The sequence below is a fragment of the Rana temporaria genome, chromosome 4 (assembly GCF_905171775.1).
Source record: "Rana temporaria chromosome 4, aRanTem1.1, whole genome shotgun sequence".
Classification (NCBI taxonomy): Eukaryota; Metazoa; Chordata; class Amphibia; order Anura; family Ranidae; genus Rana; species Rana temporaria.
The window spans coordinates 238,676,075-238,694,939 of NC_053492.1; the positions used below are offsets into that span (position 1 = coordinate 238,676,075).

The 18,865-nt window shown below is 41.4% G+C and overlaps 1 protein-coding gene across 1 annotated transcript in view; it reads right to left on the reverse strand.

Annotated features, from left to right (window-relative positions):
- The window catches only part of CEP162 (centrosomal protein 162), a 177,086-nt gene that overhangs the window by 53,619 nt on the left and 104,602 nt on the right, over positions 1-18,865 (reverse strand). The window contains exons 10-16 of the mRNA XM_040350048.1: positions 17,935-18,126; positions 16,721-16,790; positions 16,397-16,640; positions 11,062-11,323; positions 9,643-9,707; positions 7,304-7,573; positions 1,278-1,415 (exon numbers count right to left, since the gene is read on the reverse strand). Coding sequence (XP_040205982.1) covers positions 1,278-1,415; positions 7,304-7,573; positions 9,643-9,707; positions 11,062-11,323; positions 16,397-16,640; positions 16,721-16,790; positions 17,935-18,126 — 1,241 coding nt within the window. The remainder of the gene's footprint in view (positions 1-1,277; positions 1,416-7,303; positions 7,574-9,642; positions 9,708-11,061; positions 11,324-16,396; positions 16,641-16,720; positions 16,791-17,934; positions 18,127-18,865) is intronic.

The following is an 18,865-nucleotide window of genomic DNA, read 5'->3' on the forward strand; positions in this document are numbered from 1 at the left end:
AAATAATCAAAAAGTTTACCCAATTCACCTTAATGCGAGTTCTCTATGGTTCACAGCATGCACAGCACATCCCACCTTCCAGGGTCAGCAAGGGTGTACTTACACAGGTAGGTGCTAATGTATAACATCTTTTATTGGCATTAGTATTACCAATCAGTCAAACTTTCAAAGCAGGTTTAAAAGGTGATTGCAGAAAGGGTAAAATTTGTTAGTACAGCCACTGTCACTTAAAATTTAGGCTTTGTATGCGAGAAGCAACCTTATAGGGGTTGTAAAGGTTTGTTTTTTATATTCTAAATAGGTTCCTTTAAGCTAGTGCATTGTTGGCTCACTTACCTTTTCCTTCAATTTCCCTTCTAAATGTTTTTTTTTCTTTGTTTTCTTTGTCTGAATTTCTCACTTCCTGTTCCTCCTCAGTAAGCTGTTCTGGCTGACTAACCCCCAGCCAGAACGGCTTGGATGATGGGTGCAAGCTTACTGAGGAGAAACAGGAAGTGAGAAATTCAGACAAAGAAAAAAAAACATTTAGAAGGGAAATCGAAGGAAAAGGTAAGTGAAACAACAACAATGCACTAGCTTAAAGGAACCTATTTAGAAAATAAAAAAACAAACCTTTACAACCCCTTTAGGGCCAGGTACACACGATCGGTTTGTCCGATGAAAACAAACCGATGCACTGTTTTCATCGGACAAACCGATCGTGTGTGGGCCCCATTGGTCTTTTTTCCCCATCGGTGTTAAAAAATAGAACGTTTCTAATTTTTCCTGTGGATAAAAAAACGATAGAAAAATCCGATCGTCTGTGTGGAACTCCATCGGAGAAAAATCCATGCATGCTCAGAATCAAGTCGACGCATGCTCGGAAGCATTGAACTTCATTTTTTTCGGCTTGTCGTAGTGTTTTACGTCACCGCGTTTTGGCACGGTCGGAATTTAGTCTGATGGTGTGTATGCAAGACTGATGAAAGTCAGCTTCATCGGTTATCCGACGAAAAAATACATCGGACTAGATTCCATCAGATATCCGATCGTGTGTACAGGGCTTTAGGGTTTTCTAGAATCACAAGCAGGGGTGTCGCAAAATCGCCAGACTGAATGGACTCAATTTGTGTACTATAGCAATGCCTGGAGGAAAAAAAGAAGCAAACCGGTAGGGTGTGTTTCTTGTAGATGTCCAAAGGCTATCTGTGGTTCAGGTTAGTGTACCTTCAACTATTATATAACCACTCCATTGCTGCTTATACCAATACATGCACAGATATGTTTTAAAACCATACCTGCTGATATCCTTTTAGAAGTGTTTCCTGTTCCTCTATTTCCTGTTTTATTATTTGCAGTTTCTCCTCTGTTGCAGGGTCATTTTTATCACCCACCAGGTGACTCCTCCTCCTCATTTTCTCTGCTTCAGCATGAAACTAAAATAAAATATAGTAAAGGTCAAAAGAAATAAAATACAGCACTACTTTGAAGCAGCTCTCATTTCTATGTACCAGAAAGAAACCTACTCTATGTTGGTAAAATAAATATCACAGCAGCAGGTTTTACACACACAGGAAGACATAGCATGTCACAATTTACAATGAACTGCAAAACACTTTCATATATATATATATATATATAGGCACATCAAATAAATAATTGGATAGCTATTGTCATTTTTAAAGCTATACAATTTCTTTCTCCTGAAAAATGCAGTGGTCCAGCGAGTTTGTTCTTTAAGTAAAAACTAAGCTTTATTTCAGAGCAACTACATGGCAGTTCAAGAACTAAGGCTTGAGCTTTCCTTTTCTTTTCCCAAGTCTCACTAGTAACAAAGTACACACTGACTAACCATTTATAGGAACAAATAGGAAATGTATTAGAATCTTCTGTCATCCTAACCATGTAAAGGGGAAATCCAGGGCTTCAACAGCCATACCAGTAAAGCCAGTGACTGAGAAGCAGGAGGGTACAGGGACCTTGTCTGGCCTGTTTGGGAGAGGCCAGGGGTTGTATCCTAGGAGTTTGAGCATGTCTGTGTGCCAGGTATTTCTGGACCAATTTGATGCAATGAGAATCGCCAAGAATCGGAATTGGGGAGAAAGCATTTATTAGCATGAATGGGGCCCATGAAATTACCAGAGCATCCATTGTCAGTGCTAGAGGGTCCTTGGTCCTGGCTACAAACAGGAAACTTGTTGCTAAACATTAGGGCCAGGATGTCCACATCTGGAAACCCATATTTATGACACAGGAGATAGAAGATGGGAATGAAGGAGCCATTGCCCTTGGTCCGGATAGTTAGGACAAAGGAAAAACACCTTCCAATTGTCCACTTCTTGGATGTGAACAGCAGATATTGCTGGGCAGTGCTTTTCTGTCCAGGAGATGATTAGACTTACCTTTTTACTTTTTTCTTGCCCATCATGGTAAGCATACCCCTGGAGGGGTTTTCAGGGTGCAGCAATAATAGGAATGGACCACAGCACTGGACCTGTATAGCAATGGCTAACTACACGCATTGCACTGAAGTGCCGAGGTGAGTGGATCCAATGTCCAAAATAAACATTGAAGGCTGTCCCCACAGCATAGGTACTGAGTAGGGTTCCCAAGGTATTACTGCAGCTGCACTAATTGAGCACTGCTTCTATTGGTATAGTAGAAAGTAGTGAAGCGTTGATTGAAAAATTCAAAGTGCATAAAGTCTGGTTGAGCATACAAACCATAAGGGAGACCTATAACCTAGAGTCTATGGATATCCAGCCTGTGGCCTGAACCGTATGATTAAAGTGATGTAACCAGACCAAAATTTCAGCTTTTAGTGCTCTCACATTTTGAATGACAATTAGTCAGTCATACAACACTGTACCCACATTACTGTATTTTCTGGCGTATAAGACTACCTTTTACACTTAAAAAAACTGGCCAAAAAGCAGGGGTCGTCTTATACGCCGGGTCAACTGCTCGGATGCCTGCTGGATGTGCGGTAATACTGTATGTAGCTTAGGCTACATACAGTATATTCCTCTTAGCCAATCCCGGTGAGCGATGTATTCAAATTAATACAGAGCCTGCTCGGATTGGAGTAACAACCTCTGCCAATCTGAGCAGGCTACATACAGTAGCCTGCACGGATTGGCTTTGAGAGTCAGAGAGACGTTGGCTGATGATGTTACAGCCTCTGCCAATCCAAGCAGGCTTTGTATTCATTAATAAAATACATCGCTCGCCGTGATTGGCTCCAGCAAGAAGGAAGAAGAATATGGCTCCAGAAGGAAGAAATATGAAGCGTCGGAAGCCTCGGAAGGGGGGGTTGTCTTATACGATGAGTACAGGCAAAAAAATCTTAAAAAACAACTGTAAAATTAGGGGGTCGTCTTATACGCCGGCAAATACAGTACATTTTTGTCCTTTTTCCCACACAAATAGAGCTTTCTCTTATTGGTATTTAATCACCACTAGGTTTTCCATTTTTTGCGCTATGAAAAAAGAGCAAAAATTGTGTGAAAAAAATAAATAAAAAATAATAATAATTTTTCTTCGTTTATTATAAAATTTGGCAAATTAGTAATTTTACTTCATAGATTTTCGCCAAAATTTAAACTGCTACATGTCTTTGGTAAAAATAACCAAAATAAGTGCAAATTATTTGGTCTTTTGTGAAAAGCTAGAGAGTCTACAAGCTATGGTGCCAATCCTTGAAAATTGATCACACCTGATGTACTGAAGGCCTATCTAATTTCTTGAGCCAGGACAGTACAAATACCCCCCAAATGACACATTTTTAGAAAGTAAACAGCCCAATGTATAAAGTAAGAGGTAAGAGGCATGAGTTTTTTAAAGTTGTAATTTCTTCCCATAATTCTTTGCAAAATTAAGATTTTTTTCCCCACAAAATTGTGATATTCACAGGTCATTTCTCACACACCGCATATGCATACTTGCAATGACACCCCAAAATACATTTTGATACCCCTCCTGAATATGGCGATACCACATGTGTGAGACTAATACACAGCCTGGCCACATACAGAGGCCCAACATGCAAGGAGCACCATCAGGCGTTCTAGGGACATAAATTACACATATAGGGCCAGATCCTCAAAAGGGATACGCCGGCGTAACTGCTGTTACGCCGTCGTATCCCTGTTTCTAACTATGGAACTGATCCACAGAATCAGTTTTCCATAGTTAGGCAGAAGATCCGGCATGTGTAAGGGACTTACACTGCCGGATCTTAGGATGCAGTACCGCATCCGCCGCTGGGGGCATTTTGTGTCGAAATGCCGCCTCGGGTATGCAAATTAGCACTTACGGAGATCCACAAAGCTTTTCAGCTTCGTTTTTTCTCCGTAAGTTTTAGTTTGCAAACGCAAAATTAGGGCTGCTTTTACAAAGTGTAAACTGTTTACACCTTGTAAAAATAGACCCTTCTGTCCAGCAACGCGATTTTTTTTTGTTTTGAATTTTTTTTTCGCGCCGTACCTTTTTTTTTTTCCCGACGCAACTTTATTGACCCGTTGCAATCCACGAAGCTCGGCGTAACGTAATTTTGCGCTATGCACGTCGGGAAAATGACGTCACGAGCATGCGCAGTACGGCCGGCGCGGAAGCGCGCCTAATTTAAATGGGAATCGCCCCCATGAAAATAGGCCGCCTTGCGCCGGCGGAATTTAAGTTACACAGCCAAAAATTTCTAGGTAAGTGCTTTGTGGATCTGGCACTTAGGTAGAAGTTTTAAGCCAGTGTAACTTAAATGGGAAAAATTAAGTTACGCCGGACCTTTGTGGATTACCCCCATCATTTCTAGATTACCTCTTACACTTTTGAAGGTCCTGGAGCACCAGGACAATGGAAACGCCCAAAATATTATGGCATGGATGAATACTGATGAGGCATGGATGTGGCACAGATGATCACTGGTGTGGCACGGATGATCACTGATGTGGCACGGATGATCACTGATGTGGCACGGATGGAGCCATGGATGGAGATGGATAAGCTAGGAATAAAGCATGAATGAGGATGGCTGAGCCAGGGATGGAGCATTAATGTGGATGGATGAGCCAGGGATGGAGCATGGATGAGCATGAATGTGGATGGATGAGCCAGGGATGGAGCATGGATGAGCATGAATGTGGATGAATGAGATCAGCACTGTGGGCACTTCAGATCCAGCCCACAGTGCTGCTGCGCTGCCTCCCTCCTCTCCTCACAAGATGTACTGATTGGTGAAAGAGGAAGACCGAAACCAGACATGCTCCAGTTTGTTTACAAGTGATCACTCCATCATTGGACGGAGTGATCGCGTGGTAAAGGGCCGCCGTCATTCGCCTTTTACCCCTATCTGTGACGCGCCGGGTCTAGGAGACCCGACGGTCACTGACAATCCCAGGTGCATGCCCCTGGGGGCGTGACCCTGGGAGGCTGTCATATGACGTAATTTGGCTATCCCGGTTGGCAAGTGGTTATACTTTGGAATTTGGATTTGGAATTGGAATTGCACAGTACAGCCCCAAACCTCCTCTTCTCGGGTCTCTGATGGCACTTCGGGTTCCTATGGTGAGAACTTGTGCAGGCTCACCACAGAGCCTTGAGATCTGCATCTATTGACAGACAGTGGAACTCGACTCGCCCTCCCCACTCTCCCTCATCGCTGGTTTTGATTGACAGTAGTGGGAGCCAATGGCTCCTGCTGCCTCAGCAAAGCATGCACAAGGCTGGCTTGAACGATGGCGAAGATAAGTAGAAGGTTGGGGGTAGGGAGGTTAAGGGGTAAGGGGGCATACTAATGCCTAAACATTTTTCCATAATGCAAAAAATGCATTAAGGTAAAAATGTGAAGGCTTAAAGGAACACTAAAGGAATTATTATATATTTTTTTTAAATAACAAACATGTTATACTTACCTCCACTGTGCAGCTCGTTTTGCACAGAGTGGCCCTGAACCTGGTCTTCTGGGGTCCCTCGGCGGCTGTCTCTGGTCCTCCCCGCAAGAACTCCACACATTAATGCGAGCAAGCTCATATTGTGTGGAGTCCTTGCGAGCACGCTCCCGTGATACAGCCGACGGCCATAGCCACCGACAGTATCACTCGGCCCTGCCCCCCACGTCATTGGTTGTGATTGACAGCAGCGCGAGCCAATGGCTGCGCTGCTTCAATCGACCAATGAATGAGCCGGGAAGCCGAACAAGATGCCAGCACGTTCACGGCGCAGGACTTTGGAGGGGTCAGGTAAGTAAAACAGGGGGGCTGGGGAGGCCGGTACTGTCGGAAGTTTTTTCACCTTAATGCATAGAATGCATTAAGGTGAAAAAACGTTTACCTTTACAACCCCTTTAAGAAAAAAAAATAAAATAAAAAAAAAAAAAACGGAAAAAAAATAAAAGACGACACTTTAAAATATAAATTAACTCCGAAAGCTATGGCCAAAACAAACAGGCAGAGAGCACCCCACAGCTGATATTTTCTCTATTATCAACTTACCAATCCTTGTATTGCATTATGTTTCTGTATGGAGGCAGCCATCTTGGTAAACACAAGGCTTTGCTTCCTCATGTCAGAGCCTTCAGCAAGAACATGGAGCAGCACAGTAGTGACATTACCAAATCTTACTCAATGTCAATCGGAGAGGCAGTATTCTTAAAATACATAAATAGGACTATGAGGGTGTATGCACAAAAGTTAATAGGCACCCTCACATACCAGAAAGTACACTGCCATTTTTCCCCATGAAGAATTCCAGTAAAAAATAAAAAAGTTAATTTTTCAGGGTACTGCTTGGGGGCAATTACCATTCCTAGGAGGTTGCCGATGGCATAGCAAATCTCCACTTTAATTTGGATTGTAACCCTTATTTGTTTTTATGTGATATATTAATATTACACTTTGGCAATTTATAATGTAGCCAACGTGATTAATTGTTTTTTTTGCTGCAGCGATGCCCTGAATACCTACGATATATCTTTTTTCCATGCCAAAGAGCAAAGGGAAAACTTGAGAATAGGGGCACAGACATCAATAAAAACTGAGATTTTATACCATCTACACTTTATACAAAGCTTTGAAAAAGAGAAAAGAAAACCTGTTCTGAGAGCATGGCTTTACTACTTTCTGAGCGAATGCCCTGGAACAAGTACGGTATGTAGATGAGGAGTCTTGATTCTTTCACCTGACGCAATGCTTCTTTTAGAGCTATGACTCAGAGTACAGCAGACAGGCATCTGGCAACCAACATTATCAAAAGAATGGTAGCCTCCATAATTTCTCTGTGTACAGGTTTCCTGGAGCTTTTCTACTATCACCATCTGACTAGAAATTACCTTTGCTTCAAGCATATAATTTTCCTGCTTCAGCTGTTTGATTTCCTCATCATACTTTGTCTTCATGCTTTGTATTTCTAATTTAAATCCTTCTTTCTTTTGTGAAAAATCTTCCTGGGAGGTTGCAGTGTGTCCATGCTCAGCATTTAATTTATCTTCTACATTCTGAAGCCTCTGAAGCACAGTCAGGTCTCTTTCAATAGAATTTGGATCATGGGTGGTAGACCTGTTTTCGGAGGTATTTTCATGAGAACCAATAGGCCCACTAATCTGGAAAACAACAAAATGCTATACAAGTGAGCTGAGTAAACGTTCACACATGCTTCTTTGGTGCTTTGTCTAGTAATACTTCATTAACTTGTGTATACATTTATGCATTGTAACTTTGCTCTGACCCACACTACAATGCAATTAATAGCTGTATGTAGTTAGAGATAATTTATATACAACCAATGTTAATGAAGTGGTAGCACTTGTTTTGCATTGTGTGTGGAACTTAAATTATCATGTACATAATTACCGCAATGCATGTCGGTAATTATAAAGAAATACTGATAAATGTATGATCCCTGTGTGGTCATCAATTATAAAAACAGACCCTTATGTAAAGCGATTTTTTTTTTTTGGTTAGAAAAAGAGTGTACATGTGTGTCACATCAGATCAATATTGTTATCCTGCAGAAACTGTAACAAGCAAGATAATAAAACTGTGTATATATTGTGTACAAAGTGCAGATATAGAACAATTGGCAGTTATAAGAAACATTTCAGCAGAAGTGGAGCTACATAACGCTTAGACGCTCACTTCACAGTGGGCATTTGGCGCCTAACTAAGCTCAAAAATCAATCAATCAGATACAATCTTTTTTTTTTTTTTTTTTAAGCATAACGCAACAAGAGATCGGATAAGTTGGTCAGAGAAGCTGTTCCACTTTTGTACCACTTCATGATATCAAAAGGAAATGTGTTACTTTTATAAATCTAAAATATTTACTTTGATGTAAATACTCCAATTTACTTGTATTGGTCAGATTCACACATACAATGTATGGCATAGTTTAACACAGTGCATTGCAAGGGGTTGTGTATGTTTGTTGCCACACAATTTGAAAGGCACCCTAGAACACATACACAACCTACCTGAGCATTATAGGGTACCATGGTGAAGAAAATACAGCAGGAAGACTTTCTACTGCATTGCAGTAGTAGGTTGTAGCAGGCTACAATGAAGTATAGCGTGAACTGGTTCCAACTGTGTTAAAAAAACACATTTCAAAAACCTGATTCTACTGTGTATATAAGTTTTTGCTTATATGTACGTTAAGAGCTCTACATATTTTATCATTAAATAATCAGCTTTATAACAATGCAGCTGGCTGACTCTACGGAAAATAAAATGCACTTGGTGTGCAGCTGATATCAATTAAAGAGAAACATAGTATATAATGCACTGAGCCACTAAAATCTATTCATTTCTCTATTTTAAAACAATAACAAAACCATGGAGGAGCAAGCATGTAAAAATGCTCATCATATCAAAAGTATTTTTAGGTGAATAAACTGCATTAAAATGGTTGTAAACCCTTACCCTATACCTAGTAAAGTGACTAGCCTCAGGCGATACACCGAGATTAAACAAATTGTCCTATATAAGCTGTACTTTGTTTATCAACAGCGCTTCAAAGTATAGAATTTAGACAGTGTTTCTTAGCTCCAGAAAGAAGGGGGTAGAGATCTGATGTCACTCCATGCACAGCATAGTGCAGGGAGCTGAGTGTAATCTGAGACCTGAGTGTAGAGAATGGACACCCCACTCCTCCCCTACAGAGTCTCATAGGCAAAAATGCACAGCTGAGGCAGTCAATCACCTGCTGGGACCGGGTGAGATTGCCTGTTGTTGACCGTGACTGAGGTAGATAGAGTGCAGTCAGAAATCAAGTGAAGGATATACTTTGTTCATTTTAGAGATTTAGTGCTGGCTATGCTGCTCTGCACCCCTGCCCCTAACACATGAATTTTTCTTTTTTTTTAAAGGGAGTGGGTATCTTTATTGAGAGGTAACCACTTTGTCATTACTCATCTAGGTGAAAAATATGTCACTTGCCCTGCCCCCTTCCCACCCACAGTCTCCTTGGACACATCTCCCTGAACCGTACAATCTCAAGACTGGGTAAACAGTATTATAAATCCATTGCTAGGTAAAAAAAAAAGGGGATGTATTTCAACTATGAATTTAGCCAATTGCCTTGGAGTCTCATTTATTGGTCTTTGTGCAGATTTCTCCTTTAAAAGTCGACATGCCCTTGACCACTCTGGTTTTGCACCCGTGTACTACTTACCCTTGTGTCTTCTGGAAAACTAATGTCTTCTGCAAACCTTATTGTTCTTGTAGCAGATAATATGCCTAGGACATAAAAAAAATGAAAAAATTATCAACAATTACTGTACAGTGGGATTTGAGAACTCTCTAAACAAAATACTTTTTGTGTAGCTCTTAACCACTTGCCGATCAGCTCACGCCGATATACGTCGGCAAAGTGGCACGTTCCCACGAATCACCATATATGAACGTTGGATTGTTTAAGAGCCATATCAGGCACGAGCTTGCGCCTGCTGCTTGGCGGGGAACCTGATGTATGTGGACAGCAGGCGCAATTGCTGCCGGCCACCCGCGATCATGGGCACGAGAGCTAGAAAGTGGATTTGTGTGTAAACACACAAATGTGTAAACACACAAATCCTTGTTCCGACAGGGGAGGAGAGACAGATCGTCTGGTTCCCACCAAGTAGGAACAACGATCTGGTTCCTCCTCTTGCCAATCCCCTCAGTTAGAAACACACCTAGGAAACACATTTAACCCCTTGATCGCTCTGTGTAAACCCCTTCCCTGCCAGTGACATTTACATCTTAATCAGTGCATTTTTTTTAGCACTGATCGCTGTAAAACTGTTAATGGTCCCAAAAAGGTTTTAAGTGTCCAATATGTCCGCCGCAATACCACTAAAAATCGCAGATCACCGACATTACTAGTAGAAAAAAAAATGCCATAAATCTATCCCCTATTTTGTAGACGCTATAAATTTTGCACAAACCAATCAATATACGCTTATTGCAATTTGTTACCAGAAATACGTAGAATACATATTGGCCTAAACTGATGAAGAAATTCGTTTTTTAATAACATTTTTGGGGATCTTAAAGCAAATATTTAAAAAAAAAACAAGATTTTTTACTACCACCAAAAAGAGAGGAGAGGAGAACAGAGAGAGAGAGAGAGAGAGAGAGAGAGAGAGAGAGAGAGAGAGAGAGAGAGAGTTTACTGAAGTGCAGGAGTGGCTATGCAGAGCTCCAAATTATTAGAATTCTTCCACAAGTAAATAACAGAGACAGAGGGGATACCCATAAGGCCATTTTCTTTGATTAATAGCAAAGTTCACTTTTGTTAAAAATAATAATATTAAATGCCTAGGGAAGGGGTTAAAATGTTTATCTTTTTTTTTTGTCTGTCCTACTGGGAAGATTTCCCTTCACCTCCGTGTTGCGTCTCCAAGACAGAAGTGATTTGTCATCTTAGACTGTTATCACCAGAACATTTGTCCCCATTGGAAGGTTTCCCCTTTTGCTTCTATATCACCTCTAAACAGTAGGATTTCCACTTCAGCAGTACAAATAGAAGTGTAAATATTAGACAGCAATACATACTTGGCAGAGAGACTAATCCTTTACACAAGCTTTACTTATTACAACCTAACAATACCTTTTTGCTGCTTCTTTACAGTAGGAGATGTTTCTTTTTTCTGCCAAAGGAATGAGTTTGACTGAAGAGGGTCAGCAGCAGTGAATGATTTTGTTGGAGTGTTTGTCTTTCCATAACCAGAGCTCTTCACATAACCATACGGGGCGTTGTGTTCTTTCTTCAAAACAGGCGATGGATTATTGACTATCTTGCTTGAGTGCTTGCTTTGAAGCTGACCTGAAGTTGCTTTACTTGTAATAGAATGTTTTCCATACTTTACAACCTACAAAATACTTCATTGTTAATATGAATATAATTATTGCTAAAAGGTTTTTCTGATGGTCAATGTGAGAAGGGAATTGCAAAAAAAAAAAAAATAGAAGAAATTTGACTCAACTGCAAATCTCATATCTTGGGGTGTAGTAAAAGACAAAGGCATGACATTCATAGACCCTGGGTTTTGGGCCGGTTCGATCAGGTGACTAAACATTGGCAGAGCTTTTGAGGACATGCCCCCTGGTGGTAACACAGGAACAAAGCGGAGAGTGGCCTAGGTCTTGTACTGTACTCCAAGATATGGAATTCCCAACTAAGCCAAAATTACTTTCATCTTAATCATACATTACAGGACACAGGTTTGATATTTTTAGACCCTGTGAGGTCCCCAAGCAAAAGTAGCATGGTAAACAGAACTGTGCCAACAGGCCCAGCAACAACAAGGATTAACAGTTTTAACTCAGAGTGCTGCTGCAAGAACCTTGTAGCTAAAAGCTGCATCCAATGAGGACTGGCTGTCAACCTGGTGCGATGTGGAAAAGGTATTAACGAAAGACCCAGAGAGAGTTGCTAACTCAGAGGACACATCTGACCGACAAGTACCTGTAGATTGATAGAGGCTTCACCTCCCTCCTATTGTAAGACACAGGCTGGAGGGGCGTGATACAGCCTAAGACTGGCAGAAATATGCCCACATGTTATATACCCCCCGGGAGGACATTCCCCTCTTGGGGATATTAGCATGATAATGCAAACTTTAAACAGCAATCCAAATAACAGCCAACAGTGATCTAATTAGCAGTAAGCTAATCAACAGCCAGGCACTCAGACAATGCTTTGATTAGTCAGGCAGCCCACCAAGACAGCCCAGCAACAAGTCCACAGCTCTGGATATACAAAGTAGATTACACATGCTGTGTTCAGGTGTTTGGCTTGTGTAATCTGTCCACTAGACAAGTCATCATAAAAAACTCGAAAGTTCCAGCAGTCTGAAAAGGGGTACTGGTAATTATTTTATCTTCATAGGTTTCTTGAGGGAGATTGCTGATAAATATTTCTGTACCAAGTGGTGGAGCTTTTACAACCCAGTCTGCAGGAGGGCCACCATAAATCCTCTGACCATTAACCTGTACAAAATGAATATTACACCTTTCCATTCACTCCAGAAGGAAAGCCTTATTATTCAGATAATTAATCTAAGCCTCGCTCTCAGCGTTCATCACAGATTGATCTGCTCTCTCCATGAGATCAGAGGCTGAACTGAGCTCTTTTGCATTCTCTGAATGGAAGAAACAGACAGACAAAATCCCCACTCTTCTCCATAGGTCATAATCAGTGAGCAGAAGACTAGCCCCTGTTCCCCTCCAAAAGGCACCTGTCCCGGTTGGGTCGGTCACAGGTAGGTTAGGAGGTTTCACCTCCAATTCCTAAAACAGGATCAGGGGAAATAAAGGAAATGTAGCATTTTTTGCTTCCGGAAACAACATTTTTAGAAGCGTAAAATGTTTGCTAAAGAATTCAGAGAGTGGCAGCAAAAAATCAGCGATTGTCAGACAGGCCGCATGGTGCGCGACTGAGAGGGAGCTAGTCAGAAGAGGAAAGTGGCCTCATAATATGCCAGGTTTTAAGACAGCGAATGGAGTTTTGTGTGTCTGGAATACTTCATCTGTTATAACCCAAGCACTGACCGTGTTGCTGTGGCTGTATTGCTGTGGCTGCATTCGTTAGAATTAAAGCAATGTGCTTTGTGTGTTTTTGCCAGATAAGGCAGGCTGGAATCAAGAGATATGTATGGGTGAATAGGAATGGTGGCGCTGCCTAAGTATATGCCTGTGTCTGTGTAGACCTAAAGGTGGTCTACCCAGACCAGGGTCAACTGTGGAGTAGCCCAGTGGTCCTAGTTGGGCTAAATGGGAACTACGCTGGTGAGAGTCCCAAAGTTCCACAAGGACTTGAGAGCAACGACTCTGAGGCTGTCAGCTACACTTAAAGTGCTCTGTGGATAATCCCTAATGCTAGACGCCGGCAGAGATATACAGAGGGTGTGCTACTAGACAATGAGATGCCTGAAGGTGCCAGAGTGCGCCTGCGTTTAAAACGAGAGGTGCTGCCTCTATATAGCAAAAATACCAGATATAAAATTCCAAAGTATAAGCGGATGCCTGTATGGGGAACAATGATGTAAGACAGGTGTCTTGTACCAATGTATGCAAATGAAAGATATGTCAGGTTGTAAATGGGTATATACCAAAAACCATCAATAATATGGATATCACAGTGAATAACAGCAAGGTGTGTAGCAGATGCACAAATCCCAGTATCAACAGTCCAGCCTGTGATCAAGCCAGGCAAATATACTCAGTATTGTCCGTGACCCTAGAATGTGGAGGAAAAACTGATGGTATATAGCAACCTGTAGCTATCACATATATAGTCCATACATGTCCATTAAACCATTAAAGCATAGGAAATAAAGGAATGAAGGAATCTTGGTAATGCAATTGGAGTCCGATAGAAGAGTATAGATGTGGTATAGAGGTGCTCCTACAACACACTGCGGCGTGGTCCCGGTGCTCCCCTCAGGGTTCCCCACTCACCAGATAGAGGTCCCCTCTTGGGGTGGCGTACATGTATTGTGGGGTCCTATGTCCGTTGCTCCGCTCCAAACCTTCCTCCAGAGAGATATCAGGCTCCCGATGTTCCCAGGACTCTACTTCCTTGTTTCCTCAAAAGAAAAATCCAAAAGCTCCAATGGTGTGATAAAGTATGAGACCACGTGGTATAGCAAAAAGATGTGGTATTTATTGGTTGATAAAAAATATAATATATATATATAACCTGCTGTGGGGCTGGCTGCTGCAGCAATACAAACAATGCCAATGACCACACTACTCCAATAATGGAGTGTACAGGTGAGGGTAAAAAGTCATGTTAAAATGTTTATAATAAAATAACAGATGCAAAAAGCAAAAAGCAAAAAACAAAACCAAAAAAGGGGGAGATCCGTGGTCTACAGCAAGCAGCGCTAAAGGCTGCAAGTAGCCAGCGTGTGTCAGCACTGGCTTGTCTGTGAGACCAACGTGTGCTGCCTAGGTGTTTGGCGTGCGCTCCAACCAAACCACCTGCCGTAACCCGGAAGTGACGTAGCACGTGACGTAGCCTGACGTACGTTTCGAAATCTAGTTCGTCTTCTGAGTCCTGGGAACATCGGGAGCCTGATATCTCTCTGGAGGAAGGTTTGAAGCGGAGCAACGGACATAGGACCCCACAATACATGTACGCCACCCCAAGAGGGGACCTCTATCTGGTGAGTGGGGAACCCTGAGGGGAGCACCGGGACCACGCCGCAGTGTGTTGTAGGAGCACCTCTATACCACATCTATACTCTTCTATCGGACTCCAATTGCATTACCAAGATTCCTTCATTCCTTTATTTCCTATGCTTTAATGGTTTAATGGACATGTATGGACTATATATGTGATAGCTACAGGTTGCTATATACCATCAGTTTTTCCTCCACATTCTAGGGTCACGGACAATACTGAGTATATTTGCCTGGCTTGATCACAGGCTGGACTGTTGATACTGGGATTTGTGCATCTGCTACACACCTTGCTGTTATTCACTGTGATATCCATATTATTGATGGTTTTTGGTATATACCCATTTACAACCTGACATATCTTTCATTTGCATACATTGGTACAAGACACCTGTCTTACATCATTGTTCCCCATACAGGCATCCGCTTATACTTTGGAATTTTATATCTGGTATTTTTGCTATATAGAGGCAGCACCTCTCGTTTTAAACGCAGGCGCACTCTGGCACCTTCAGGCATCTCATTGTCTAGTAGCACACCCTCTGTATATCTCTGCCGGCGTCTAGCATTAGGGATTATCCACAGAGCACTTTAAGTGTAGCTGACAGCCTCAGAGTCGTTGCTCTCAAGTCCTTGTGGAACTTTGGGACTCTCACCAGCGTAGTTCCCATTTAGCCCAACTAGGACCACTGGGCTACTCCACAGTTGACCCTGGTCTGGGTAGACCACCTTTAGGTCTACACAGACGCAGGCATATACTTAGGCAGCGCCACCATTCCTATTCACCCATACATATTTATCCTGTCCCCGAGGGGATAGTCTTTTTAGGAAGGCAGCAGCCTTAGACCTCTGATATCCTAGCGCAGGTTTCTTTATATTCATGGAATCAAGAGATGTTAAGAGACAAAATGTCAGGGGGTACCACAATAAACCGAATAAATCCCTATTCCTCTGCCCTAAAAAAAAAAAATGCAATATGTACTAAACACTGAGGGTTGTGGCATTAAAAACCAGGAAACCATGCCAACATACAGGAAAACCGGCTCTTACCTTATCCATGATGTTGAGCCTACTTAGGGTCCAGGCCCCACCTGTCATGGTGGGAATACCTCTGACAGGGTCTCCAGGGTCTGGAAACTATAAAAATAGACCATGCAGGAGAGTCCATGCCCAAAGCAAATATTCAAGGCTGGCTCCACCCAGTGGGGTCTGGGTACAGTCCCCAAGTTAACACTGAAAGGTACAGAGTTTTAAAATCCTAAATAGCCCAAGCCAGAAAGCAGTCAAATCTTGATAGAATTGTCAGATTTTTTTTTCATTGTTTAAAAAAATGTAAAACGTCTTCAGATAAGAATAAGTCTATTACCTATAGACACAAATAAATACATGGAATACATTCGATCATTTGATTGCTTCCTAGGGGCGGTCCTAGCAAGTTTTTGCCAGTGTCCAACCAAATGAAAGTATCCTGCATATAACCCATGAACTCTGAATAGAAGTCCTGTACTATACAATTAAGATTTAATGATATACAATGTAAATGAATTAGCACCAATGCAATGAATTTACCACATTTCCTTCTAGCATGAAGTGTTGGCTTCACTTGCTACAAACTGTGTGCAATAGCATAGGCACCAGGATGGTATAAGAATTTGGCCGATAACACTACTAGAGAACAGGAAGTAAGCAGGCATACCACCTGTAAATTTCATCCATTCCACTGAATGAAAACTAGTAATCAGGTAAAGCATTCTTACATTACCGCTTCCTTCTCCTTGGTGATTAGCAAAGAGTTGAGATCGACTTGGTTCTTTGGAGGCCACAAGCTGATATTGACTGTGATTATCCTGAATCAGTGTCTTATTACGATCATGTTGTAGTTCAGATTTAGGCACTGTAAAATTCTCTGCTTTTCCACTGAACCACTCCAAATCTATGGATTTCTTCTCTTTCAATATGCCCTTGGGAATTTTTTCCATTGATCCATGCTCTTTGTTCTCACTTAAAGAAAAATGAAATAACATGGCTATACAGGGAAATTAGCAAATTTTTATCACTAACAGTATGTAAATGCACGTTACCTTAAAGGCTTTGCATCAAAGCCCCGTTCTCCTCTAAAATGCTGCATTAGTTCATCCACAGTAGACATATCTAATAATGAAAAAAAAGTAACATATGGATGCCCGACATAAAAAAATAAAATGTAGCACCAAATTACTATATTCCAGCTTTGATGACAATAGAATGAATAATACTGCAATTCTAAAATGCAGTATACAATATATAATGGCAACACGTCCGAGAACTCACAAGAAAATCTGTACTACGAAGCAACTGACTGGTCAACACCTGGCTTCTCCACCTCCCACAAGTTTTTGGTGAAACATTCCTCAACAGGCCTATCTTTAGAATTTACACTCCATATAAAAAGGAATAGGCCACATGTCTGTATTATTAAACCTTAAAAATATAATTCCAGGAACAAAAAAGATACAGCTCCCAAGTTCACTGATGTGACCTAAACCCTAAGCAAGCGATCACAAGTCCTCCAGAGTCACAGTGAAATTTCTGTCATTAGAGACTACAATGCAGGGGGAAAATGTGGTTTCCCAAAAGGCAATTATTTACTAATCAAAGAAACAAGGTTTATAAAATGTTAAAGAACAATTTCATCTTTAGTGAAGGGGACTTAGTAAAACGTAACTTTACAATGGGTCAGTTAACAGATCCTTTAAAGAAAAAGTTCACCTTGACCACTTCCATACCGCCGAACATCCTTGGCTTTCAGTGGTGATATCTGAATGATGGCTGCAGCTACAGGCATCAGCCAGTTATCGTTTTTTTTTTTTCAGCCAGCGATTCCCCTACACCATAAGAACAATCATAGCGGCTGCTCAGCCAATTGATTGTTCTTACCGGCGATGGAGGGGACGCCCCCCTCCTGTACTTCTCTGGGCCTTCCCGTGTGATCAGGGACCCGGAGAAGGAATCTGCCAGCGCTGAAAGGAAGCCATAGAGAAAACCAAGGGACAGATGGTCCCTGGCAATCTCTACGACTCTCGGAGGGCCAGGCGTGGCGTTATGATGTCACGTCCAGGTCGCTGGAAGTAAACAAAGCCTGGGACTCGGCTGGAAAGCATCAGAGAGTTCATTTTTTTTTCTGATGCTTTTCAGGCTGGAGGAGAGATGTGGGGTCCATCTCCATAAGGAGGACCTGTCACAATTCAGATACTTACTGTACAAAAAAAAAAAAATTCTAAACTGGACTTATGTTATAAACACTATTGAATATTACCTGATTCTCCTGTGAGTATCTTTTTCAGGCTCTTTCCTGTTGAATCTGCTGTATCTACAAAATATGTACTTGTATGGTCGGTGACTTTAAGAGAATTCTTCTGCTCATCTGTGTCTTCTGCTAAATGGTTTACGTTTTGGTATGCTTGTTGTAAAGCTTCCATTTCACTATTTGTGTATTGGTTTGACATACCTAAAAAATAAAAATAAAATAAAAAGTCAATTTAAATAAGCGTTTTTTTTTTTTTTTTTGCATGTCATTGATCTTTTTCCCCCACTACATGGCACCAGTCTGCAGGTGGCATTAAGCCATCGATGAGCCACTGGCAAACACCCAAAATCCTCCTTTTCTCCACTGCACAGCCCCAGTCTGGGCAGGACAAGCCATAGAGGAGACCCCCGTCAGTCACCCCTTCAGATCATTCCTGTCTGATGTGGGTATGTAGGAAATTAAAGGAACAAAGAATGCAGAGTATAAGTATGTACATTCAGAAGACAGAACGGAGGTATGTGCACAGGAGTGGCAGATCACCACATGTACCATTCAAAAGAAATTCAATGAATATCAAGTCACATGATTTTCATGCTACACAGAGAGACACAAAAAGCAATCAATCAATAACACTGGCGTCATTATTATGACGCAATTTTTATTTTCCTATGCATAAACACCTTTTCAACCATGAGCCATACAGCTCATAGCAACAAAACTGATTTCTGCTATTTTTTTTACCACATTAAAAAAAGCACAATTTATTTTATTACGGTCAAGAATAATAATAAAAAAATATATATTTAATATACATACTGCTTCATATTAGCATTATGTCAGCATTATTTTTTTTCTAAACATAAGCCAATACAATATTCTCAGCTCTAATATGGGGCTGTTCACACTTTTTCCTCACTGGATGAATGCAGGCAATTGCAAT